Consider the following 26,264-nt stretch of genomic DNA (forward strand, 5'->3'; position numbering starts at 1 on the left):
ATTTATGCAAGGGTAGGAAGAATTGCCCTCACAAAAACCAATATCCCACGTGAACGAATGAAGAGTAGAAAGAGCAAGTTAGCAGATTTCCATGTAACGATCTCCTCAGTACAAAATGTACCCGATAATGACAGTTGTATTGTCAAGAAATGGATAAATTCAAATTGGTTCTCAAAGCTTCAGTGGCTAAAATGTAGGCATATTATCATAAAATCATCGGGGCTGTATGAGAATGACATGGCTAATCTTTCAGGCACGTATAATACCTGTACAGGATAATGCGTTTATATATTCATATTGCTTGTTTATCTCTATTAAATGGTATTACCTTTATTCCTCTTAATAAAATCAGCAGCAATCAGGACTTTGGCTGAAAAAAAATTCTGACCGTGTTTTATCTTCAAGTGACATTGCGATACTTTAAAATCATGGCATTTTTCAAATAGATCAAGACCCTCGCGGTGACCTAGATACCGTCAGTGGAAGGTGTCACTGCGGCGCGTTAAGGAAACCCATTCTGGCTTTAACCTGGCTCGCTCGGGTAGCAGCCGGCGAAGGTGCACAGCAGAGCCTGAGCCTGCCACGGACCCGAGTCAGGTACTCGGGTTAGCAGTCCGCCTTGTAGGGCGTACTGCTGCGTTATCGCCAATGTTGTTATTTCAGCTAGTAAGATTAAAGCCCCGGCTGCAGTGCAGCCACACTTCCTAAATTTGGTATGGACATCCGTGAGTGGGAATTAGTAAATGCGCCAGTTTTTGCTCCAAGGAGCAAACAAGTATTGTTTCAGCATGAAGGAATCCTTCAGATGCAGGTATACCATGGGAAAAAATGATTTTTGGGTGGAAGGAAGACACTCCTAAACCCATCTTTTCCCTAAAACTTGTGGTTCAGGATGGCTCTCATCATTGGACTATATCCTGGTATTGTAAGGGAGAACTGCTGAATGCCCTCAAATTCCACTCATTTGGTAGAAAAAGGGGAGTAACAAAAAGCAGCAAACACTGAGGACTGCATTGGACAGGACTCTGTGGGCAGAGTCTACAAATATGAACTCCTGTAGCTCTGTTGTTTAATAGGATCTTTTTCGTACCATTGGGGAACCTGGCAGTGGTCAATAACCTCCATACTCATCTTTCATTATCCTATAGCAAATCAATGATTGTAGGATTAGTCCAGATGGTCAACGTTTGCCAGTCTTTGCTGTAACCCCTGGCAGTCTATACAGGGAACCGGCGGGTGACATTTTTCCAACTGCTACGATCTGTGATGCGCAGAGCCACTTTCCAGTGATGCAAGACTGATTGCTACTGCGGGTAACAGCTCTGTGCTCTGACCGAATAGTCTTTAATCCACTTATTGCTGCCTTCATCCACTGTAATCGCGTTTATATAAAAAATTACTGACATTTTACTGTAAGGCTGTATGGAGGTCCTGCATTTTTAGGCTGTTGGGAAGGTATGGTTGTCCTCTGCGCTTTACCATCACGCCTGCTGCTCAGCAGTTTCCTGTTTGGCAACTTTTTTTTTTTTTTCCCCCAAATGCTGTCTCCATTTTTGCAGTGCCACCAAGTGGCTGGTTTCTCCATTAGCATTTCTGCAGTTTATCATGAACAAACACAGAACAAACCATCGTGCAGATGAGACTCGCATTAAACACAATCCACCCCAGCAAACCGCAGGGTTGGTACGGTGCAAATACAGGAGCGGATACCGGGGCAGCAAACCTCGGCACGACCCCAGGCCCTTTAACGCCTGCGTAAACCCGGCTTCGGTTCCTCAGGAGGCGGCACAGCGCGGTCACTGAGATGCAGCCATAGCCCTGCCCGGGCACCGGGAGGGCGGTGACAAGGCCCGCCGGCCCCTCACGCCGCCCCCGATTCCCCGTGATGGCCCCGCAGCTCGGGCCGCGGCCTGAGCTGCCCGCCCCACCGCCAGGTAACCGGCTCCGCCATCTTAGAGCGGCGCCCCCGCGGCGGGCGGGACGCCGGAGGAAAGCCTCACCCCCGCACTCCGTCAGCCAATGAGCGGCAAGTGCGCGCGGGGAAATGCTGAGCCCAGCCAATGAGTATCAAGCGTGGCGATCACCGGAGACCAATAAACAGCCCGCTCTGCGATTTCGCCCCTCCCATCAACGGTCGGCCGGGAGCGGGCCAATGAGAGCCTGCGTGCGGGCCGGGACTGGCCAATGAGCGTTGCCCGGTGAGATTTGAAAGTGAGCCGAGGCGGGCCGCGCTGTGGGCGCTGAGGAGGTGGTAGCGTCGGGGGTCGGCACAGGTATGGCGGCAGCGGGCTCTGGGTGGGGGCCTGTTCTGGGGGCCTGGCAGCGGTGCCTCCTCTCTGAGCCGGCCTGAGGACGCTGCCGGGCGGTGACGGAGAAGGCGCCAAGCCCGTGGCGGCCCTCTCGGAGCCGCGGTGGGAAGCAGGGGGCTGGAGGGGGTGTTCAACTTCCCGTGATCCCCGGGGCCCCGTCTCGAAACCTCTGAGTCTGGGCCTTCCTCAGTCCCTACACTTCCCGGGTTCCCGCTTTAAAAATAGCGATGCTTGCAGTGCCTGCTCTACTTTGTCGCTATTCGGGCTAAAAATGCTAACGGTGCACCTGAATGGTTTTCGTATCTGTATTGCTCCTTTGGTTCTTGTGGCGTTGCTGGTCAAAAGTGGTTCTTTTCCCTCACGGTTTTTTGTATAAAAATCAATCCTATAAATTTTCAGCTTGAATTTTGGTAACATATGCTAGCCAGTCCCAAGTCTTTCCTTTCATTTAAGCCCTCTGTCTCTTTCCTGCTACTAGTCTTTACTTGAATTTATGCCAATTTAAATTCCCATTAATCTTCTAGACTCCTGTTTGGGCAAGGTACTACTTGGAAACCATAACTTGGACAGAAAAGGAGACAGGTATTTTTGTCCTAAAGAGATCTTTAGAACATTGAGCATGCCATACATTTTTAATGAGCCCAAAGAGATCATGGGTAATCTGGTGTGTTACTTTTGCTGACCTGGGATATGAGTTAATAATACCTTTGTGGGAAGCGCTCTCTGTATCTCTGCTTATGTTATATTTGCCTTCTTCAAGTTTCAGATGAATCCTGCTGCAGGATTACTTACTGAAAGGTAGATCCCTTGCTCTTGAGGCTTATTCATGGTAGAAGACCTTAAGTGGACTTATATTAAAATAACTAGGAAAATATTGTTCAAAGTAGAAGGTAGAGCATAAAAATCTCTTCCATGTGTTAAACACTAATCACTGTTTAAGGCAAATGCAGCTTTCTGTAAGCTTGCATGATAGATAATGATGTATATATCCTGTGGATGGAGAGTATGTTACCTTCCATTAAGGCACTGAATTAAAAATTGTGCGTGCACTCTGGAAGGACAGTGGCTGGATGTAAAGAGCATGTTTAAGGAGTCCCAGAGCCAGGGAATTTGTCCCGCAAGTCCACAGAAGATGCGTGTAGAGATTTAGTGTTAGCTGCTGCTTTTAGAAATTATTTTCATCCACTGGGCTCAAAAAGCCCGCTTCTTCTGGGAGGTAGATAGTAGGGATATATTACCACTAACTGTTTTCTTCATGGTTTTCCGTGGGAATTACTAATAAGATCAGTCCAAAGATGATTATTGGAGGTGCTTATGAACTAACCTCCCTTAATCACTTACATATAAAACAAGGCAAATATGACCTATGAACTACAGTAGAGTTAGTCTGATCATTTGCAATCATTATTAATTAACTGACATCTTTAAAACATTTCTGAAAGTTGGAAGGCAAGATGCAGGATGAAATGTGAGATATTCACAAATCAGGTGGCACTGACATGCACCAGCTCTTCCAGGATTATGTGGAAGAGATCCAGTCTCTGATTGCAATGCTTTAAGTCTAGTTTAGCTTTTTATTCCCATTTGCTCATTTACACTTCCATTGACCGTTTTGCTCTCCTGCAGCACTGAATGTATTGGGAAAGAAAGCACCAAAATATACCCATTTAGATTTCTGACTCATGTTACCTCCAGTCTCTATTCCAAGTGCTTCCAGATGGTTGTGCAGGTACTGTTGGTGCTCTGCAAGTTACTCACTTGTGAATACTGCCATGAAGCGGGGCACAAGGAGCTGCCACTGCCAGCAGTGGTGGTAGCTGAACAGACTTTGTCTGTGTTCCTTTTTACAATAGCTCAGATTCTCTCCTTGCTTGCCTTTTCCTGAAGTATATACAGTTTAAGAGTACATTCTTATTTATTTCTGTACTCTTTCTGTTTATTTTGATACTTTTTTTTTTTTCCTTCTAACATTTGGGTTTTTCAGTTAGGCTGCTGGTGTTGTTTTTGGCTTTTGCTAGCAAATGGAGGGGGAGGGTGTTGACTTTAAGAAATCCTGTACACCCATAGTCAAGGCTGATCTTTTTGGCCTAGTTCACTGATGATTCCTTTAGCTTGATCAAAACTCGTTGGCTTGAAATTTAAGAACCTCAGTAAATGACCAATTTACAGGTCAAGGAGTAATTGTTGGCTATTTATTTTAGCTCTGTCATCCTCCTTACTTACTGTAAAGCTGTTTCCTGTAAGTAATGGAAGATGAGATTTTTAAAAGGCCCTGGTTGAGGTGGCAGACAGTAAGGCCGATTGCAAGAACTGATCCTGACCTCTCTCCAGGAAGAAAGCATGAAAACCCTCAACAAGACAGGCTTCAGCGGGAGGCAGGGGATGGAGCTTTTTACATTGCTGTTAGCACAACGTGTACAGACCAACTGACGTTTGCACCAAGTCTTCCTTAGGTTAAAAAAGTAGGGAGAGATCGTGCTTGAAATAAATGCTATTGTATTGCAGTTGCATCCTGGATACTCGGTTGGGAAATGGTGCCAAGTGCTCTGATGCATGACAAAAATGCCTTGCCATCAGATAGGGTATAATCTAAATGCTCAGTGGCAACGTTGCTTCCAAGTATTGTCCTACAACCTTGTCATTTACTTGCTTGTCTCCTTAATGTGAAAAACATCTGTGTTGAAAATACCCCAGCAGGACAATCTCTGGCAGTGACACAGCGTCCCCTACTAATTCTGTGTCAGACTTGTTGACCGCTTAACAAACTAGCCCCTTGAACGCATAAAATAGAGAAATGAAGACTCATTACTGACCTTGTCATTTGCATTTTTGCTGGTACACATACAGAAACAAAGAACCTAGGGCTTTCTTTGGTCGTAACGTGTAAACGCTAATGAAAAGGGCAAAACAAAACATGATAGCTTTTTTCCTAATCCTGATGATTTTTGTCTAGGGTCATCAAGATGGCTGCTACCTCCCAGTTTGCCAGTCGATACAAACAGGATTTGAGTACAGAAACCCTCAGAACAAAAGTTGCTCGCAGGAAATCAATGCTTCAAAAGGAGAACAGACACAAGTTGTTTGAAAAGGGCAGACAGTTTGGATTGGCAGATGTCAACGTTCAGCTCTCAAAAGAGAGGGGAATTTCTCAACTACATGAGACAAGTGACATGTGCTTTCAAGAGAACAGCAGTGTGAAACAGAGTAAGTAAAGAGTTGTTATAAAGCTTTTTTTAAATTGTTAAAAATGTCTTTAAGTAGATTTGGTAACATTGTCACAGGAACCTAATGGTTGTCAATGTTTTAATTTGAAAAAAAAGGTTAAGATTTAAAAAACAATGACTACTACCAGTTCTTCTAACTGTTAAGAAACTCAAGAAAATAAAAGTCTTAATACAGCTTTATCCTCCTCACTGCTCCAGTGGTATGAATGAGGCTTTGCTCTGATTTGTCTGCAGCAGCTAAAGGAAGAATGCATTTTGCTATTAATATTCAATGGGGAGTCTCTTAATGATTGCTTTGCCCTTCAAGAAGTGAAAAACCCTGATTGAAAATCTTGTCTAACGTATAACTGGTGTCTGTCATGTGCTTAAAGTATGCTTAGAAATGGGTAATTGTATATTATAATTAGGTGTATGTAATTATGAAAGGGTAAATGCATGGTATAATTTTATTTTTAAAATTGCTAGTTTTTGACAACTTCTCTTTCCTCCCAGAAAACAGGGCCTGCCTATGTATTGAATTCTGCCTCCCTGGCTCTCCTGGATTCTTATGGCCTAGGGAATTAATTTAATCTTTAAAAATCTTAACAGATTTCTTTAGAAATATTTTCACCTTTAGTGTTTTGATAGCAGAAGTTTATGGAGGAAGGAGTGCAATCCCTATGTAATCATGTCAAATATGAAATTGAAGAAATTTATATCTTGATTATCTTCAATAAATTTTAACTTTAGATACTAATTTAGATACTAATTTTTCAGATAGACATGTAATTCAAGTTTCACCTCATCTTAAGGTGAGGTATATTCTTTCATATAACTTCTGCCTCATTTATTCTCAGCTTGAGGCAGACTTTGGTATCTGAAGCTGACCTAAACTTCAGCTTTCAATGACATTACAAGTGTTTGAATAGATAAACTGATACAAATAAACTAAGTAGTTAAAGTGTTAACTTTAATATTAGTAACCTTGCAGGAACAGCCTGTACACTGTGAAATGGATACGAATTTACAGTGTCCCTCAGGTGCAGATTTGGGGAGGTGTATTTGCAAGTTGAAATTTACCATTGAATAGTGTTTTAGTAGGAAGAGTTAAAGCAATTAAGATACTTTAAGCTTTTAGCAAGCTAATAGATCACATGTATTTGCATTCTAAGACTTCAATTGGAACTTGCAAGCACATATTCCAGATGGTCTTCTGCTTTTTGACTTGGTATGTTCCTCTTCTATCTTGGAAAAGTTTTTTGAAATTTTCTGACTTGCTTATTGTTGGCTGAAAAATACCTTCAAGATTTTATAACGTGTCTTCCATCTTTGCTTCAGAACAATCTACAAATGCAGCCACCAGGAAGGTTAATGAACGCAAGGAAATGCTCCAGCGCTATAAAGAAGAAAAGGAACTTCGAAAACTGAGAGAGCAGAGAGAGAAAGCAAAAAAGGGTGTCTTTAAAGTTGGGTTATATAGACCAACTGCGCCTGGATTTCTTTCACTTGTACCTGAAGATCCAGTGATAGTGAAGCCAAAAGAGAAGGTAATAAGAGTGGTATTAAATATCTAAATGCAGTATATGTAGTATCTTAAAATTTCTATTTGTATACAAAATTATGTGTATGTTATGCCAAATTACCAGTTTATTTTGTAAATACTTCATACTTTTTTTTTATAATAAAGAACAATCAGGGAGTATTTTGGCTCAGTTTTTTTAAAACAAAGCCAGAAATGGTACAAGTAATAGGTTGATTTTTGTATTTATGGCTGTGTTCTCAGTTCAAAAACTAGAACGGCTCATCCACAAATGAAACGGCTAAGTTATTTTAGAACTGGTAACTGTTCCTATTTAGTCCACTTGACTTGGAAAGTTTTTTAGATTACACACTTGACCCGTTTTGACTCTCGAGTGCGTGGATGTGTTGCTTTTCACACTTAGGCTTCTTGCCCACTCTAACAGTGATGGGGGGGAAAAGGAGTGTGTTAACTCTTGTTTCCTTGGGGATGTTTCCAGGCAGTGCCTGCTTCCTCCGGGAGGATTACTCGATCAAAGGCCAAGAACCAAGAAGAAAAAACTGTGATACCAACAGCATCTAAGCACTCTACGGTTTGTTTTTATATAAACTTCAGCAAATAAATTGAGAGAAAAGGATGCAATTATCCTTCAGACCATAACTCAGTTGTATACTTACATGTTGAGTGCTGTCTCTGAGGAGTTTTTCCTGGTGAGAAAGACAAATTAGGTCAGAAAAGCTTTCAGCAAACTGATAGACCACATTGTGCTGAACTGAACTACAGAGAGTTTGATTAGGTCAGTACAAACACAGCAAAGTGCACTGATCTTCTGGATTCCTTTTTCAATACAAAATATGGTAGTCAGCAAAGACTGCAAGTAAGAGTAGAGGTAGTAGTGAGACTGAAGTTATATACTTTGGTTTTGGCTTGGAGAACCAGTGAATCTCTCTTGAATGCTGAAAGTCTGTCATGAATGCAGATTACAAGAAGTTTCTCCTCGATCATGTTCTAGCATAAGAAGTTGAAGGCAACCCAGCAATTTGACTGCATTCTTAAAAAGTTATTACAGTAGGAAAGAACACTTGTTTTTGAAGTTGAACTTAAAATATTCTTGCATTTTAAATTATATGCCACCTTATTTATCTGCCTGTTTAAAGAAGAGGTATTGAGTTAGCCCAACTGTGATATTAGTTTGACTTCTTGGAGTCTATACAGTGACAGATCTGGTGGACATAACTGTTGAAATAACACTTATTTTGTCAATTTGGCATCTTAATTTCATACAGTTGAAATGGTATTTAAGCTTTAAAAAATTGTAAAATGTTTCATCTCACATTAATGTATGCAAGACCACCATTGCTAAATTTTACTTTTCTTAACACGCCAGACATGGAGCTGTCTGTTTTATTTTGTTGGGGAATTTTATCAGCAAGAGGTTTTTTTGCCTTGCGTTTTCCATATTGTACTCGGTATTATAAATGGGCAAAAACAGTGGCTAAAAGTCAAAGTTGGTATATAGCATTTGTGCAAATTTCTATCTAATTTTTCCTCAAAGCCTTATAAATGGAGATGTATTTTATTGAGATGCAATTACTGTAGGTATCACCCATGATTAATCTTTACCACTCAGAACAGCATTCAAAGTCAAAGTCACTTCAATGTTGGCATATTTTTACTGTGAATCTTGGCAGTCCCTTCTGCTGTTACTGGTATAAAAAAAAGTAGGGTTTTTTGAGGAATTTCACCAGCAGTAATCTGTAAAAGAAGCTATATTTTGAATCTAACAATCTTGTCTTACAAAACTTGAATGCATTTGAAGGATTTCCAGTCATAACTTTAGAAAGGGACAATGGAGTCAATATTGAATTTTTTTTTCCTGAAAAATGGTTTTTAAAACATGTAATATGTACTAAGATGTAGCAGGAATTGGCACCTAGTTTCGTAGTAAACTGCAACTGGTTCTTAAATATTTTCCTTCATTCTTTTTCTGACAAATTCTTAATTAGCTGGATAATGCGTGTTCACACATGTCTAAAATGAGCTATTGTAGTCATCCTTAAAGGGCTTGAAAATATAAAGAGAAATCGTGCCAGATTGTTTGACCATTTGTTTTCCTGGAGCCTAGGATAGAAAAAATGAGGAAAGAAATAGGCTGCTGCATTTCTGGAAATCTGATACTTCACAAAAAATTATCTTCTCTTGTAGGTCTGTGCCAATGGGCATAGCATGCGCCCTACACAAGCAGGACGCAAACAGATGAGTACAGACAAAGTGGCTGAAAAAGAGAAAGGTATGAAAGTAGTATGAGCCCTACATCTCAATCTTGAAAGGACACTCTGGGTTTTGGGGGGATTTTGTTTGTTTGTTGTTTTCTTCCCGAGTCAGTAATTGTGACGTTATGGGAGGGAGGCAAGCAACATCTTTGGGAGAGATCCGCGGTACATTTTTGGGTGTAGGAAATGAGGAGTTTTTAGGACGGCCATTCCTACCAACTGCGACGAGGGCAGCAGCTGGCTGATGAGTGTGTGGCTCTAGGTATCTCATGTACTTGTTGCCTCTGTAGGCTGGGGGAAATGGAATGTGGGATGCTTAATGCTCTCCTGGCTGCTGATTGTTCACCCAAGGAGAGGGAAAAGAAAAAGGTCAGTAGGCAGAATTGCATGACTGCTAGCTGCCTTAGCATCTGGAGGTGTGCAGGGCCTTCTGTTTGTCTCCAAGAAGAATATCATGTGTAGTAGCTGCTCCTATTACAGAACAGCAAGTGACTTCACCTGGAAAGATGAAGAATAGCTGACATAAGTAAAATATGCATTTCCCTTTGTATTGTGGGTAGCCTGAAAAAAGTCTGATTGAGCTGTGAATATTTTCATTGAAGTCTTTCTTCTGTCTATACAGCAGATACGCTGTTGTCTGTGGTCTCTAAATGAAACTGCTTGTGTAACTGGTTTGGAAAAGGATAGCCTACCGGTAAAGCACATTGGGCTCCTGTCTCCAACATTAGATGCTAAACTTCTGATGCACACTAGTGCAACTGAGTAAATGTGTGATTGTTGTCTTCAATAAATGACAAATATGATCTTACCTTTTCATATTTTACAACAGCCTCTTCTGTTTCTGTCACTTTCTATGTGACAATTACATATGTTTCTTAAGAAAACAACAGAAAAACCCAACCCATGCCACCTTTAAGGGATTAGAATACTTTTGATTAGAAATTCATCCTGATAGCACAGTGATGTCCGTGCCTTAAGTAGATAAGGCTGTCATGGAATATTGACATTAATGCAAGACACTCAGTAATTCAGAGTGAAATGAGTTTCGCATCACTAATTTAATTAAATCAGCAAGCAGCAGACCTTTAAATAAATTTCAGTAGTGCCTTCAGTAAATACTAAAAAGATCCATTATCAGTGTTTGATATAACAATGAAAACATTTAATTTTTGAAAAATTGTAATTCACTAGACTTGATTATTCTTTTTTTGTTGAATCAAGAATATGCATTATATGTACTTAAACACTAGTACAAAAATGTTAGGGAAGTGAATGTTTGGATAAATCAAATGTTATAGTTATTTATCTAGTAATTTTTTTCCCAACTTGTCATTCTCGCTTCCACAGAATTGCAGCTTGCCATTAAAAACACAAATAGCATTAACAGTAACCAAGTGGGGCTACTAGATTTCAGGCAGATGTGGAAAGGGAAGGTATGAAATAAAGAGCTCCTGTTACATTTTTCTGTGCAGGAGAATGCTACAATTTTTGAAGGCTATTAGAAACAGTACTAAAATACAAAGATGAAAATTATTAAGCTGGGCAATACAGTACATGAACTTGTCATATTTTATAAAATATTTCAGGGGCAATTCGTCTTAAGAATACTTTGTTAGATTACATTAAATTCAGACCTTAGAATACTTTCATATAATGACCAGGGCATCACTTTGTTACACAGATGGTTCGCTTAAGCTTCCAGCTGTGCAAATAACCATGGCAAGTTATTCCTCTAGAAAACTTCGTCCATAAAACAGGGATGATGTTGACTCTGACTGCAGGGACGATTGAGAAGGGTTCCTTAAGCTTCGTACATGGCATCTAGCACGCTGGCAGCTTGATGGTCCTGGAGGTACTACTTACAACAAAAACCTCTTCAGTCAGGATCCTTCAGAGCATTGCCTTGATGCCAAGGCTGAGCTGTGCTGCCCATGTTCAGCGCTGCTTGCACTGAACTGACAAAAAAGCCCCTGTTGATTCTGGCAAACTAATGCAACTAATAATTGCTAATGCACTTTTCTGATTTCTACAAAACGTAAACTTTCAATTATATTACTTGAATGCAGCTTCTTATTAAGCTTTGAAATCTCTGGAATTCACATTTCTTACAGTGTTGCAAACTGCAGTCCAGACAACCTCAAATGTAAGAATCACCAGAGCAGCCTCCTCTGCAGCTAGGCAGATGCTGAAAACAACAGCTACTGCTGCTACTGCTGGTAAGTGAGGCGGTGAATATAGACCTGCTTGTATAGCTCAAGCCTGATGTGCAAGGATTTGGAATAGTGTGCTGTAAAGAGATACCATCTAGTGCCGGATAAACGAGCGCTGGAAATAATGTATGTACGTTCATATGCTGCTGTTAGACTCATTGTCAAATGATATACTAAGACAGCTCTGTTGTCTTTAGGATTTTGCTCATATCTCAGGCACTTTGTTGTGCTGTAGAGATACATATCAGTTTGTTCTGAACTGTTGTAGCACACTGCATTCTGCTGTGTAACTATCTCCTTTGAATAGATAGACTGTATGTAAATCATGCCAAATTGTCATGTAAGAAAAGGACTAAATACTGTGTCACTCTCATCTGGAACTCTATTACAATGTTTAAATCAAGATGTTGAAACAAACGTTGGACAGTTTCCCATAAAATCCATCAGTGTGGAGCATCAATATCCATATGGTAATTATAAACTGAAAGAACAAAACCAGAACTGGTAAAAATTTGTCAGAGTTCTCTCACTGTTTAAGGACATATGATGATTATGTGATCAGGAACAGATACCTCTGGAAGAGATGAGAGCTATGTTCCTCAGGTCAGGAATTTCTCTTCATCCATGTTTGTCTGTTTACTAGAATAGGGGAGCATGATGGTTCTTGAAGGGGAAATTTTTAGTATATGTTCTTGTTCTCAGGATATTGTCTAGAATGCTTTGCAGTGTCCTTTGTATTATGTATGACAGAATTTAACCCCTAGGCTGAAAACACAGTTGTGTTAATATTGGTTTCAACTCTCCCATAGAAATCCTATGCCATATAGAAATTAAAAATCTAAACTCAAATTGGCTTTACATTATCGCTTCAGCCTTTAAGGAAATAAGGTGACTTTTATTTGTAGTATATGACAACATCTAAAGACTAATGACTTAATCTGTTTTCCTTTCTTGGTGATATGTCTCTTAATAGGCTGTTAAATCCTAGGCCAGGTTTTCTTTTGGATGAACTTTTGCAATTAGGTGTCTGCCCTCTAGCCACCTCCCACTCAAGAAACAAAATGGTCTCTCCCTGTCTCTAACCACTGGACTTTTATGGCAGTCTTCTGGTGATAGAGCATCTTAATCAGATGCCTTTTTGACCTTTGGGAGTTTCTCTCATTCTAGGTAACCAGTCACAGAGAAAGACAGCTAATGTAGGAAAGCAGAAGAAAGCAGTCAAACCTGACATCATGGAGGTAGGTGATTTAATATTTGAAATGGAAAAGCAGTAAAACTGATTTAAGATCCAATAACAGTGTAATTGTAGCTCAAATATACTTGTGTTCGAGCAAAGAAGTAATAAGTTCACTAATAAGCTAGATTTTTGGGAAGAAGCTGTGTGTATTTATATTGCCATATTTTTTAAATTAAGATCAAATGTAGTGTGCTTATATGGATGACTTGATTATTAATCAATATCTGGACAATGATTTAAATTAGACAAGAAGTTCTTACGTGACATATCTCATGTCTAAACTAGTAAACTAAACATGTATTAACTAGTAAAAAAGGCTGGCTTTGCTGGTTTTGTCTAGCATTTGTAAATCGCAGTTCATTGCTTTTTGACACATACTCTGAATGTATCTGCTCATGCTAAGGTAATGATATGAGACTGTAGAAGAAAAGAAGTGACAAGGTGACCCACTTAATGGATGAGGGAAAGGCTGTGGATGTTGCCTACCTGGACTTTAGTAAAGTCTTTGACACTGTTTCCCACAGCATTCTCCTGGAGAAACTGGCTGCTCATAGCTTGGACAGGTATACTCTTTGCTGGGTAAAACACTGGCTGGATGGCCGGGCCCAAGGGGTTGCGGTGAATGGAGTTAAATGCAGTTGGCAGCCAGTCACAAGCGCTGTTCCCCAGGGCTCAGTATTTGGGCCAATTCTGTTTAATATCTTTATCAGTGATCTGGATGAGGGGATTGAGTGCATCCTCAGTAAGTTTGCAGATGACACCAAGTTGGGCAGGAGTGTCAATCTGCTCGAGGGTAGGATGGCCCTGCAGATGGATCTGGCCAGGCTGGGCCGATGGGCTGAGGCCAGTTATGTGAGGTTCAACAAGGCCGAGTGCCAGGTCCTGCACTTGGGTCACAACAACCCCGTGCAACGCTGCAGCTGGGGAAGAGTGGCTGGGAAGCTGCCTGGCTGAAAAGGACCTGGGGGTGTTGGTCGACAGCCGGCTGAACATGAGCCAGCAGTGTGCCCAGGTGGCCAAGAAGGCCAACAGCATCCTGGCTTGTGTCAGGGACAGTGTGGCCAGCAGGAGCAGGGCAGGGATCGTCCCCCTGTACTTGGCACTGGTGAGGCCACACCTGGAATGCTGTGTCCAGTTTTGGGCCCCTCAGCACAAGAAGGACATTGGGGTGCTGGGGCGTGTCCAGAGAAGGGCAGCGGAGCTGGGGCAGGGTCTGGAGCACAGGGCTGGTGGGGAGCGGCTGAGGGAGCTGGGGGTGTTCAGCCTGGAGAAGAGGAGGCTGAGGGGAGACCTCATCGCTCTCTGCAGCTCCTGACAGGAGGGGGTAGCGACACAGGTGTTGGTCTCTCTTCCCAGGTAACAAGTGATGGGATGAGAGGAAATGGGCTCAAGTTGCACCAGGGGAGGTTTAGATTGGATATTAGGAAAAATTTCTTCACGGAAAGGGTTGTCAGGCATTGGACGAGGCTGCCCAGAGAGGTGGTGGAGTCCCCATCCGTGGAGGTATTTAAGATGTGTAGATGTGGCACTTAAGGATGTGGTTTAGTGGTGGACTTGGCAGTGTTAGGTAAACAGTTGGACTTGATGATCTTAAAGGTCTTATCCAACCTAAATGATTCTATGATTCTATGAAATAAATGTGGTTTTAGGTTTTGAACCACGAAGAAATAAGGCTGGAAATGTTACTCTCTGCAAGGTAGACAGATCATAATTAAAGGCAGTCACAGTGGCTCTCAGTGTCACTGCTATAACACAACTTTTCTGCCTCTACACAGAGACAGCAGTATGTGAATTCATTGTAGCCCTCCAAGCCAGGTTCCCAAACAATTTGTGTATGCATTCACATGCTGACAGTCCTGTGCAAGAACCATCAATTACTTTTCTCTTTCTCTGCGCTCCACCATTCCCTCTCACCTCATGTCTCCCTCACGCCTCCCATCTCCACTCCCGTTTCCGTAACTGTAGCTGTGCTCTAGTATTGTCTTGAAACTGGTGCAATTATGCACAAACACTGACAGGGGAGGTAAGAGGCACTTGGATCTTTGCTCAGGTAAGTACCTCTTCACAGGCTGGAGTTATTTTGTGCTGCCAGTTGGTAAACTCTTGCTGTAACCTCAGTCATCTCATTACAAAAGTGTGTTAAAAGTTGAATTCAAGGCTTACATTCCAAGCAGGGGTATCTAAAGTATAACAAGACTTGCAGTGGACTGAAGATGAATATTTTCTTGAAAACCAATCTAAGCTCTTTTGGCTGGTTTGAGCTAACAGTATCTTAATATAGGTATCTCAGAAATGCATTCTGTATGACTACCTGGTTACTCATCTCATAGGAATGTGGATTCAACTTACTAACTTTTTCTCCTCTTTTAATAACATTCTGTGGTCCTAACTGCACTTGTCCTGGGCTGCATTCCTCAGCTGTCAGCTTATTTTAGCTTGTTCTTTGGTCTTTGGATTAGAGTATGTGTATAAACTGTGATTATTCAACGGGCCTAGTTGGTTTTGGAGCCAGTAATTCTGCTCTTGAGGAGCTGATCACCTTTAAAGCATTTTTTTTTTCTAGCAGGGGGAACAAGTGTTTGCTAATTTTAATTACTGATTTGGTAGACAAGGTGTTCTGCTACTTTAGGCCCTTCAGTGGATCACTGCATTCCTCGTAGTGAAGTGCTATCCCTGTTGCTAGAATGATTTGCAGGCATCAAAACCAGTTGGGCTTACTGGTAACTCATGACTTCTGCACACGTATGCTATTGTAGAAAGTGACTTACCTGAAACTGTTCCCTTCCTGATGGCTTTCAGACAGTCATGTTCTAATTCAGCCCGTGCCTCTAGTAAACATTTTATTGATTTGATAATGTAGTTTTTGCTTTGTCTATTTGTGCTGTTATTATAGGTAATTCCTTCTAAACACGAAGTGGATAAAAAACCTCAGCTGGATCCAGTAATGAAAGATTCTGCAGCTGATTCTAAACATTCAGTGTCAGTAGAACTTCAACAGGAACAGACCTCAGTGGAAAACAAAAACAATTCTGCTCCAGGGAGACCCAGAACATGCTCTTTTGCACCTCAAAACTTTGTGTTTCAGCCATTAAGTGGATTAGCAACCTACAAAGTTACACCCATGACTCCTTCTAGGGCAAATGCATTTTTGACACCTGATGCCTTCTGGGATTTTTCGAGATCTCCAGTGTAAGAGTCTTTCTTCTAATGGCCTAAAATGCAAGTGAACCTCTCTGTGATGCTACAGAAAACATTAGCTTTCTATGGAGAGGTTCCCTGCATAACAAACTGTTGTGTTGAAACACCTGATCATCATGGTTGCTCTTGTTGCTTAATCAAATGTGGACTTAATATAACAGCAAAGCAAGCTATAGAATCTATAATTCTGTCTATGATTTAAAGTAAAGCAGCTCCATATATCAGGGACTTGTGCCATATATATCTATACACAGATTTATTAAAATTAATAGGAATTGCTTGCATTCTCTAGTGTTGAATGTAAGATAGCCTACCAAATGGGGCATTTTTGTGTATCTGGCCATATTTGATGTCAGTCTCTCAATGTGTCTTAACTCTAAATGTACTTTGTTGTTGTTGTTTCCAGTAATATAGCTGAAAAATCCAGTGAAACTAAGGCACAAGAGCCTAATTTAAAAAGTCAAATTTCACCTGCTGATAAAGGCATTCAAGAACAGCAAATTGCTACAACTTTGAAAGGAGAGAAAGGTATGAAGTTCATGTTTAGTTTGTTGTTCTAATGTTTTTGTTTTTCACCAGATTCTGAACAAATGCCTTTCATGTTTTTCAGCAAGTGAATTGGATGACAAAACTTCCATTCAGAGATCCAATGAAACAATTCCTGTCTCTACAGATATAACAGCGCTTGAAACAAAGTCAGATGATGTAAGAGAGCAAGAGCATGATGTCCCCTATTTCAGGTTTGTGTTCAGTTGTTTCACTTCCCTGGTGTCCATTCTGAGGTCCTTAACATGAGTAATGGGACATCTTGTAAAGATTAGGTTATGGTGCTTGGTGTCTGTCAGCAGTGGCCTGAATAGGCACACATTCCTATCTCCCTTTTTGTATTGCTAGTGCGAGTAAAGAATATAAAATTCTGGAGACTAACACCTTGTCCTAAGGAACACAAGCTTGAAAGCAGTAGAAAAGAAATTGCATCTCAGTCAGTCAGCAAGCTAAAACAGTCTAAGGGCTTCTGCTCAAAGACAGTGTAGCTTCTCTGAAAGCAAAAGGATAGTAACTATTAAGTCACATGTAGTCATGACAGCAGTTAGAAAATTCTCCAAAACCTGATTTTTTTTCAATATCCCTTTATTTTTTAGAAACATTCTTCGGTCTGAGACAGAGAGGCTGATGTCTCAGTGCCTCCAGTGGGATGGAAAATTTGAGCTGGACATTCCAGAGGATGGTAAGACTAAACTGTACTAGGCTTTAGAAGGGGTGTTACGGTAACTGAAGGGGACAGAGGGAAGTATGTATATCTGAATATATTTGCAAAATAGCACTGTCTACAGCACTTAGTAAAAGTTGTATTAGATAAAGTTTAGGGTTGTATCTGCCTCAAGACAAAAAGGCGTGCTTTATCTCCTAATACTAAAACTTGTGTAGTACTTGACATGATAGTGGTTGACACTAAAGTGAACAAAGTGCACATCGAAACAGTTTTTCTGTTTTAAGTTTTAAATATATTTAAATGTATGAACTTTAGCCAAGCTGTTTTTTTAAAATAAAATTAGATTTTAACATAGAATAAATGTTCTTATCTGGGAAAATGAAGATGACTTGTCAATGCCTATCTTAAAGACTTAAGGAGATAGTAACATGTTTTTGGAAGAAGCAAGTTTGGAGCAGTTCAATGGATATGTATGCTCCATCTGAATGGTATTGCAGGTCTGCAATAGGTAAAGTTAGTGCAAACAAGAAACAAATTCCAGACTCTTCAAATACTTATTTAAATCAATTGTGAAATGATGGATTATTTTAAGATGGACTTTCTTGTTTTCTTGTTGCTATCAGCTAAAGATCTTATTCGCACTACAATTGGTCAGACAAGGCTGCTCATAGGAGAAAGGTTTAAACAGTTTGAAGGACTGGTGGATAATTGTGAATTTAAACGGGGTGAAAAAGAAACGACGTGTACAGACTTAGATGGATTTTGGGACATGGTTAATTTTCAGGTATGTACTTGCATGTTAACCTACTAGAATAAAGTTGATGGAGTTATTGACAAGCAATGGATTGAAACTGTTCTTTAGTTTTTTGAATGTCCAGATTCTGATTTTTTTTAATGTAAAAAACGCAGGTCCTTGTTTAACACTTTATGATGGTGAATAGTATCAGCTGGTATACTACGATTTATAATTCATGGACCTGTTCATCTGTTGTGTTTTCTTGTGGTCTGTCTATCTTGTTTTTCTCTGGAATGAAGGTGTGTAGGCAAGTCTTAGTCTGGTTTGGAGGGAGGACACAGTCACAATGTCTACCTGGACCAAAAGCTAGGAGCTTTTGGAAAATTCCTGGAGCTCACCTGAAATGCAGGGGTTCCATGCTTCAGTCTGAGAATAATGCAGAAACTAAAATAACCTCATTTAGGGGTGAGCTTAGGTGGTAGAAAACCTTCACCTCTGTTTCTTTTTTGATGCTTCCATTGGTTTCAGAATGGAATATAATATCCTAAAAGATCAAAATAGCTCTCGATAGCATTTGTAAATCAGTATTCCACGAAGGAACTTGTAACTAGTTAAATCAAATGTAAAGATGGATTGATTGTTAAGGCCTTAGTTGTAGGTCTTGAATTCCCTCCAGAATGCATGAAGGTTTGACCTGCTTATACATCAGAGATATTTGAGGGCAACTCTGCTAGATCCTGTAACTTGAATAACAGGGTTTACCTATGCTTACTATGTATCTGGGAGCAGCTCAGGTTTCTCCTAAGCATCCCCACCTTTTCCCTTAGATAAACGTGGAGTAACAGAGTTGCTAACTCTGTCCCTTTTTGCATTTGTTTTTTCTTTGTGTCCTCTGAGTTTCGGGGAGGATGTAGAGGACTTGTCACCTCAGTGACTGGTCTGCTGTACGTAATTACTAGCTAATGAGGCAAGTGTCTCCATTACAGAGCCTAAGGAGAACAAGGCTGTCAGTCAGGGAGGAGGTAATGCTGCAGAGCTAGTTTGTCTGTAGTCACAGGATGTCGTGAACAAGCACAAACTGTGTCAAGAAGCTGTTCAGGCCAGTAGTTTAAAAGAGCAAACAAGCTTGCATGACGTGTTTCCTACATAATGGAAGACTCGTGCTTGGTTGGTGTAAAAACAATTATGCAATGTGTTCTTTTGCATTCCTTAAACGTGACCATTGTCAAAGTGCCTAAGTTCAGCACGAGAACAGGTTGTAAACCAGGTCCTTCATTGAAGATGTTAGATCTTACTGAACAATTCTATACTTCCCCTACTAGTCTTTAAACTACAGAAATGATACCAGTCTTGTCATCTAATCTGAAGCTTGTGTATGTTAGCATAACCTTCATGTCAAATGTATGAGAACATTTAGTACTTAATATCCGTTGGTGGTTTAATTTGTTTCTGTATTTAAAACAAAAGTACTTAAATGCATAACTGTGCTTAAATTTGTTACCCGACTTATGAAACACTGTTCTATTGTGAATCTGAGAAGTCTTGCAAATTAAACCTGGACTTTTCTGGGATTTCCAATAGATAGAAGATGTGAACAAAAAATTTGATAATCTGAAGAAGCTTCAAGACAATGAGTGGCAACCACTTGATGTCCCAAGCAAAGCAATTGTCAAGGTATGAGTAGCCCCTAAAGCGTGCCTCCTAAGGCATCAAGGTGCAACAGTGTGTTGAGATATCTAAAATAACTAGTAAGCTGCTACTGCAGTAATGAATACTCTTCTTAAATGGAAGTTCCTTCTAAAGACCTACTCATCTGGCTTCTTTAGATGTAAATTGTTTAAAAAATTCAGTGAAATTCATCTCCAGACGCACCCTTCTCCCTTGCATCTCCCAAGTGCGCTTACATTAGTTGGTGTTTGTAATGATAGTTGCCTCTTTTGGCTAGGAAGATTAGAACTAAGAATTAACAATGACCCTTTTGGAGTCATTGGATTCTTTGCTAGTAAGGCAAGTCTGTTAAATTTAGAATGGAAATTTACCCTTCAGATGTAGAACACTTTTTTTCTCTGGGCCACTGGTGTTGGCACTGACTTAATTGAAAAGCAAACCACACAGGAACTTGGCAGTGACTGCCAGTTTTGAGCGGTGAGTGCTAAATTACAATGGTGTCCCATTAATACAGTACCATGGGTAGGATTATACTACTAATTCTCTAAGCACAAATGGTTCTGACACTATCCAAAATAAGTTATTGCTTATTGCAAAATAAGCTTTATTGTAAGCTATTTTATGTACTCTTTGGTTTGGAATATGTAATTGCTTTTAATAACTGAGTATCAAGTCATATTCACATTGCCTAAGCTCCATCCCGTTCGTTGAGACTGCTCAGCTAATCATAAAAACGATATGAAGGTCGATAAGAAACTCCAGGCATGGGAAACAGGAAAGAATGTAGTCTGTGTGAGCTGCCCATAAATGTCAGAACCCTACAGATGGTACAAGACACAAAACTTGGAAAAATTGAATGCCAGGAGAGACTTCACTGGCTGACTGGTGTCTGTCCTGCAGTTACTTTATCTCCCTGCCACTAGGAGTCCCTGTATCCCACTGTTTTAAAAAAATGTTAACTGGCATTGTTAGGAAAAAAAAATTGTACTGCGTATATGTGAACTGCAGACTTAATATGAAAAATCCTTAATATTGTTATCCTAGACTAACCTTAATAGCTGAATGGCAGTCCAAGACATTCTGGAGATGAACGGAGACGTTGTCTCCAGCATGCCTGTTGCTGTGTCTATGTGTGGCCAGCAGCTGTGTTAGATGTTCGCGTGCAATTGCTTCTATCTGAAACTTCCAGTTGTGATCTAGACTTCCTTACAATTTCAGAAAAAGACTGTTCCAAATGGAGTGTCTAAACCAAAGCTGGGAGCAGCTGGAAGAACTGCTGCCCGAAACCGGCTTGCTGCTATAAAAGCAGCGATGAGGGATAAAATGAAGCATGATGGAGCTGCTGATTGTACACATCAGGAGAAGCTGCCAGAAGTAGAAAAAGTGGTTTTTGAAGCGGGATTTTTCAGAATTGAAAGCCCTGTGAAAACCTTTCCAGGTGGGTGAAGTTTAATCATGATTTCTGTAACCTGAAAGTACTGAAGAGCATTTAACCAATCTCATTGGGGAGAGGAATTATGCTATCTATACTGGCTACCACTCCAGTACTGGACACAATTAATATTTCATCTAGTGGTTAATTACGTCAGGGATCCAAAGCAAACTGTTCTACATGAATGTACTGATTTGAGTGATTATGGCAACATGAAATCTCTGCTTAGACAGAGAGGTAAAAGCAGTTGGTTCATGTTTTCTCAGCATGTGTTTAACAATCAAGTTTTAATCTGAGTGTTTCCAGACTTAGCTGACGAACCTGTTCATCAAAGTCAATGCCGGCTAATGTCCTCTATTTGCAAGACAGGAATTGGCGTTTTTTTGAATTAAATCTCTTGCAGTGCTGTCTTCAGAGCTGCAAATAAAGTATACCTGTAATCTGTATTCATGTTCAACAAGATTGTAATGTAATTCCAGTCTGCTATAAAAGCTGTTTAACAGGGTTTTTTGAGCAGATGCTCAAAATATAACTTTCTTTTCAGTATCTATCTTATTGCAATCAATGTGAAGCCAGTATTTTCAGTAATCCTTGTCTCTTTGCGAGCCATTCTGCTTCTCTCCCATTTCTAGTTCATTAGTTGACTTTTAATTTCCTGGGTTGTTTTTTTTTTTGTGTACATCTCTTCATCACAAGACTAGCAATTTTTTCATATGCCTCTTGTTAGTGGAGGAGACCTTCTGAAAAGCTCTGAGCCACACTGGGTTTAAGCAAGCTCTAGCAGAGAATCTGTTATAAGAATCTGTTCTGAATCTGTGTCTTTTTAAGTCTATTAAAATTGTCTAATGTAAAAGATGGAGATTAATGACAGCTTTCACCAGATGGACTTTTTAAGAAGAACAGCAAGTCTCATTATTTCAGTTTTTTTGTGAAGGGATAGTCATTACTAAATTGCTTAGCTGGAGTTAAGGTAGTTTTGTAACTTCTTGACCTACTCTTGTCACCTTTTTTCAATTTCTCCTTGCAATCTATATAAGATTTCAATATAATATTTGCATAAGACAATTCAGCAAGCAGAAGACAATAGTGTTCCTAGCTAGAATGCAAACAAACAGTTAATTTCAGCTTCTGGAAACTGCTGTAGTAATGAAACATTAAACATGCTTTTTCAGGCTTGCTCTCAAAGGCACCTCGCAGATCTTCCCCGCGGACTTCTGAAAAACTGGCAACTCCAAGATCATCCAGTAGAGCTTTGCTTCAGAGCGTTCCTTCTGTTCTTTGTAACCCTGAGGATACAACTGCAAAACAAACACCACCAGTGCTTAAAGGCTTCCACCCAGTGCAAAATCTGAAAATGCACCCGTTTCCCACTGGAAAAACTCCCCCACTGGAAAAACTCCCCGGCGTTTTTCTTGAACAAAGGTAGACATGTTAGGGCAGCTTTTAATTAACTTTGTACAAATAATTTTATAGTTTTAACTCAAAGAATTAATATCCATTAAATGTTACCTTCCAACTTGGCAGTGATAAAGGTTCCAAAGTCCTTGTGTCTCTTCCTTACCTTGAACAAAAGCTTTGCCCAAATGTAGTTTTGCTGCAGGGGTAGAAGTTTATTTTTTGCCCGGAAAATTTGATATAACTGACCAGTGCCAAACAAGCAAGTGTAATTGCAGAATAAATTGTAGGATCAGTTGGGTAAGTCAAAAAATGATTGAAGGCGATTGAGAAGAATGAAAACATTTTGGTTTCTGTTTCAGCATTTCTGTAGTTGCAGAAGAACACGGTTCTGTTGCTGGCACAGCAGAGGGAACTAAGGTAAGTCATGCATAGTTCATTTACGTGCTTTAAATATTTTATTATCATTAGCAAAAAAAGAAGTTATTTTTATTAGCCCCAGACACTTGGATTTCTGATCAAATCCTCATTATATATCCTCTGTATTCCTCAGGCTGGTGCTTCTTCCTCGTCAGTATGGACATAGATAGGGACTGCTGCAGTTTGGGGACCCTGTCTTGCTCTTTAGGAGCTATCTTTTGTTGGCTGCTGTATGATAGCACTTGTCGCTTGGGCAAGCAGTGTTCCTTTGAAGTCCGCTACCTGTTTTCTGGTGTGAATTTTTTTAAATGCTTTTGCATTTGGGGACCGTGACTAAAGGCAACAGTAGTATTTAGCTCTCTGGATCCTCTTGCTGCCATAGCAGAGCATTGGGCTGTTACACTGTTTAAAGGTATAGCAAGAGCAAGTATCAGAAATCAGAAATGCATGCCCTGAAATGTCTGAGGACTTGGTGACATGCCTACATTTGAGTAGCCTTAAAAAGAACAGGAATGCAGCCTCCATAGTTTAGATGATGCTGTGCTACTCAGTGAAAGGCAGTGCTTTGCAGTTAATCATCCTTTAGTACCTTTAATTGGAAATGGAGTATCTTAATTTTATTTGTTAATGCTTGGATCTGTGCATGACTCTAGCAGTTGTTTCCTCCTCCCATCTCCCCATATATATTAAAAAAAAAAGTAAATAATCTTGGTTACTTTGTTCTTATGCCTTTTACTTCATCCTTTCCCTGTCAAATGAGAAATTGCTTGTTGGCGATGTCGCTCTCTGGGGAAAACTGTGGTAATCTTTAACCTCCAGTATTGCTGATAGGTGGGGGGTTTTTTTGAGGTAAAGTCTCATTAGAGAACATCTTCAGAATGTTTTTGGCGCTTTAAATTCAAAATCTTCTTTCATGTGGAAGAATGTCTTTTATACTCTCTGAGATTATCAAGCTTACAGGGGTGTTTGGGAAATACTTAATGTGAAGTGGATTTCAGTGTTAAGCTGCAAGCCTTGTCCTGCCTGTCCTTTGTACAGTGTCTGGAGTTAAAACCCTGTCTCTCCTGAACTGTCTATAAAAACTGCAGATTAGATGCATGGGTGTGGTTTGACGTAACAGGGACGTGCTGGTTTCTGTAAACTCGCATCCCTTGAATGTCCTGGCTACCTTTTCACCTTTGTGTTTTCTGCATCAAAAGCTGACAAACTTCCTTTTATTGCAGACAAGACAGAAAATACGAAAGCTTCCTGGTGTCATAGGTGCTGCCTCATGTCTGATTTCACTGATGCTTTCCTTTTGGCTCTCTGGGAAGCAAATATGGCTACTGCAGACATCTTAGTCTCTCAGAGGGCAAGCAACAGTTAAAATTCCTCTTTTTAAGGTGCTGGAAAATTCTAGCAGTGAATTCAAAGTAATGGATGGCATGGAAGAGATGGAACTATCTACTGCAGAACAACAAGGACAAGATATTGTCATGTGCAGTCCAGAGAAGGAGACCTGCACAGACACACCTGCACTTGCTCAGTCTGGAGAACCAAAAATACATCAAACAGGTGCATGTCTTAAAGTATAGTTTGTGTGGTATTGCTGGGGCCATATGGTTATTCTAAAGCTTTGACAGTCTAAATATTACTTTGAAGTCACCGTCATTGAAGCTTGGTTAATCTCTGTATGCTATTAGCAAAGCCTCCTTTAGCTAGTGTGACTTAGACACGCATTGCACATGAGCAAACCGTGCCCCTCAGATTTTTCTGTATTGTTTCCATGTGATATATGAAGGTGAAAGCTAATAGAAAGGCTTGAGTAGAAGTAAATACAGATAGTTTGGGGTTTGTTTGGGTCGTCGTCGTGTCTTCCCCCCCCCCCCCCCCCCAGTAAATGCAGAAAATAATACTGTTCTTTCAGCTTTGGCAGCAGCAGACTAACTTTTTTTTTTAAAAAATGAAATATTCTCATTTTTCAGACCTTTCGTGTAGTGATTTGACATCCATTGGCAGAAATCCTTTTGATATGGTAAGTTGACCTTCAGGTTTATTTGACTAAGACAATCTGCATGTTACACTACTGTTAACCTTTCCCACAGAATCAGTTACTGCACGAAGTAAGTTAAAAGTCTGTAAGATGTTATCAAGCCAATTCATATAACTTACTCTAAATACGAGCCACGATTCCTGTCTCCCTGCTCGGGCTCACGCTGTTATTCCTTATTGCACATGATGAGTGTAGGATGAATCAAGACATTTGTGACAGAAGAATGTCTGATTCTTATCAGATTGATCCTTTAAATTATATTTCTTGTGGATTTCCTGGTAAATATTTACTAACCTAATGAATGGCCTGGCCTTTTCCTTCCACTTTCTTCTTGGGGTTTTCCAGGTCTGTCCCATCCTTTTTTTCTTATAGCTTTATCTTTTAGAGCTGGAAGTAAGATTCAACAGGGAAAAGCAGGTGTGCAGAAACTTCCAAATGGTTAAAAGAATTTGGGTGTATGGTTTCCTTGGTGTCATGTGAAAGGCTGTCTTTCAAATATGGATTACTGCTTGAAACGGACCACATGCTCACTTCTTATTTTATGTCTGGAAATAACCTCGCAAAATTTCTCTTAGGAAAGTCATGGCACTTAGAGCCATACATGATTTTTGAACTGTGGCTGCTGCTTTGAAACAGTATCATATATAAGCAAGCACATTTTGGTATACTTCGTACAGCTACGGAATCGTTGCAGGTTTCGGATCTGCCTGACAGATCCATGCTTTGTTTATTCTGAAGCTGCGAGGTGTCCCCAGTACTGAGAGGCAAGAGGATTGCACGCTTCTCCTGTTCCCTTGTCAAAAGCATTTGCTGCTAGTTTTTTTTTTCCCCCGTGATGTTGAAGTGGCCTCTCAAGTGGGTAGGCACCTAACGTACACACGCAGTTGCCTGACAGTAATTACGGTTGGTCTGGTGCTTATACAGATCTTCCTAGAGAAAGGGGAACTTGCTGTTAGCTTATTTTGTGTGTCGTTGCAGTGGTGTTTTGCAGAGCAGATAATTGTTCCTCAGACACTTACTTTGCTCTCTGATTTCTCCCACAGCCAATGCTGGATGATGAGCTTCCCTTCACTCCAGTCAAGACCAAAGCCCAGAAGTTTGCAGCAGCTGAAGCATTCAGTGACCTTATTGTATTTTCTCCCCTTTCTCCCTCTGGGGAAAAATGAAGAGTGACTTGAAATTCAAAATGTGTAAATTATATTAACAAAAAAACCCCACACCACCAAAAAAAAAAAAAACCCACCACAGAGGGTATCTGGAATACAGTCTGCTACCCTTGAACTGTGTTCTGAGCGAATTAATACCTGTAGTATTTTGTAGTGGAACTTATTAAAAATTTTTGTAACATTTTATGGTGCAGTTGTCATGCACTGTAAGTACCGCTGTATATTAGCGGGGTGTTCACTGCTTATTCCTGCT

General features: G+C 40.3%; 1 protein-coding gene across 1 annotated transcript; it reads left to right on the top strand.

Moving 5' to 3' along the window:
* The first annotated feature begins 2,184 nt into the window (after window positions 1-2,184).
* Window positions 2,185-26,011, top strand: LOC142596965 (disks large-associated protein 5-like). Its single transcript, XM_075727408.1, has 19 exons — window positions 2,185-2,198; window positions 5,263-5,513; window positions 6,851-7,059; window positions 7,531-7,623; window positions 9,237-9,321; window positions 11,416-11,520; window positions 12,682-12,752; window positions 15,645-15,940; window positions 16,356-16,477; window positions 16,560-16,689; window positions 17,092-17,177; window positions 17,786-17,946; window positions 19,480-19,572; window positions 20,785-21,004; window positions 22,171-22,420; window positions 22,756-22,813; window positions 24,196-24,367; window positions 24,778-24,827; window positions 25,889-26,011. Exons 1-19 carry the CDS (start codon window positions 2,185-2,187, stop codon window positions 26,009-26,011), a joined length of 2,589 nt encoding a protein of 862 aa, XP_075583523.1.
* The last annotated feature ends 253 nt before the right edge of the window (window positions 26,012-26,264 follow it).

Source organism: Pelecanus crispus, unplaced genomic scaffold (assembly GCF_030463565.1).
Source record: "Pelecanus crispus isolate bPelCri1 unplaced genomic scaffold, bPelCri1.pri SCAFFOLD_271, whole genome shotgun sequence".
Lineage (NCBI taxonomy): Eukaryota > Metazoa > Chordata > Aves > Pelecaniformes > Pelecanidae > Pelecanus > Pelecanus crispus.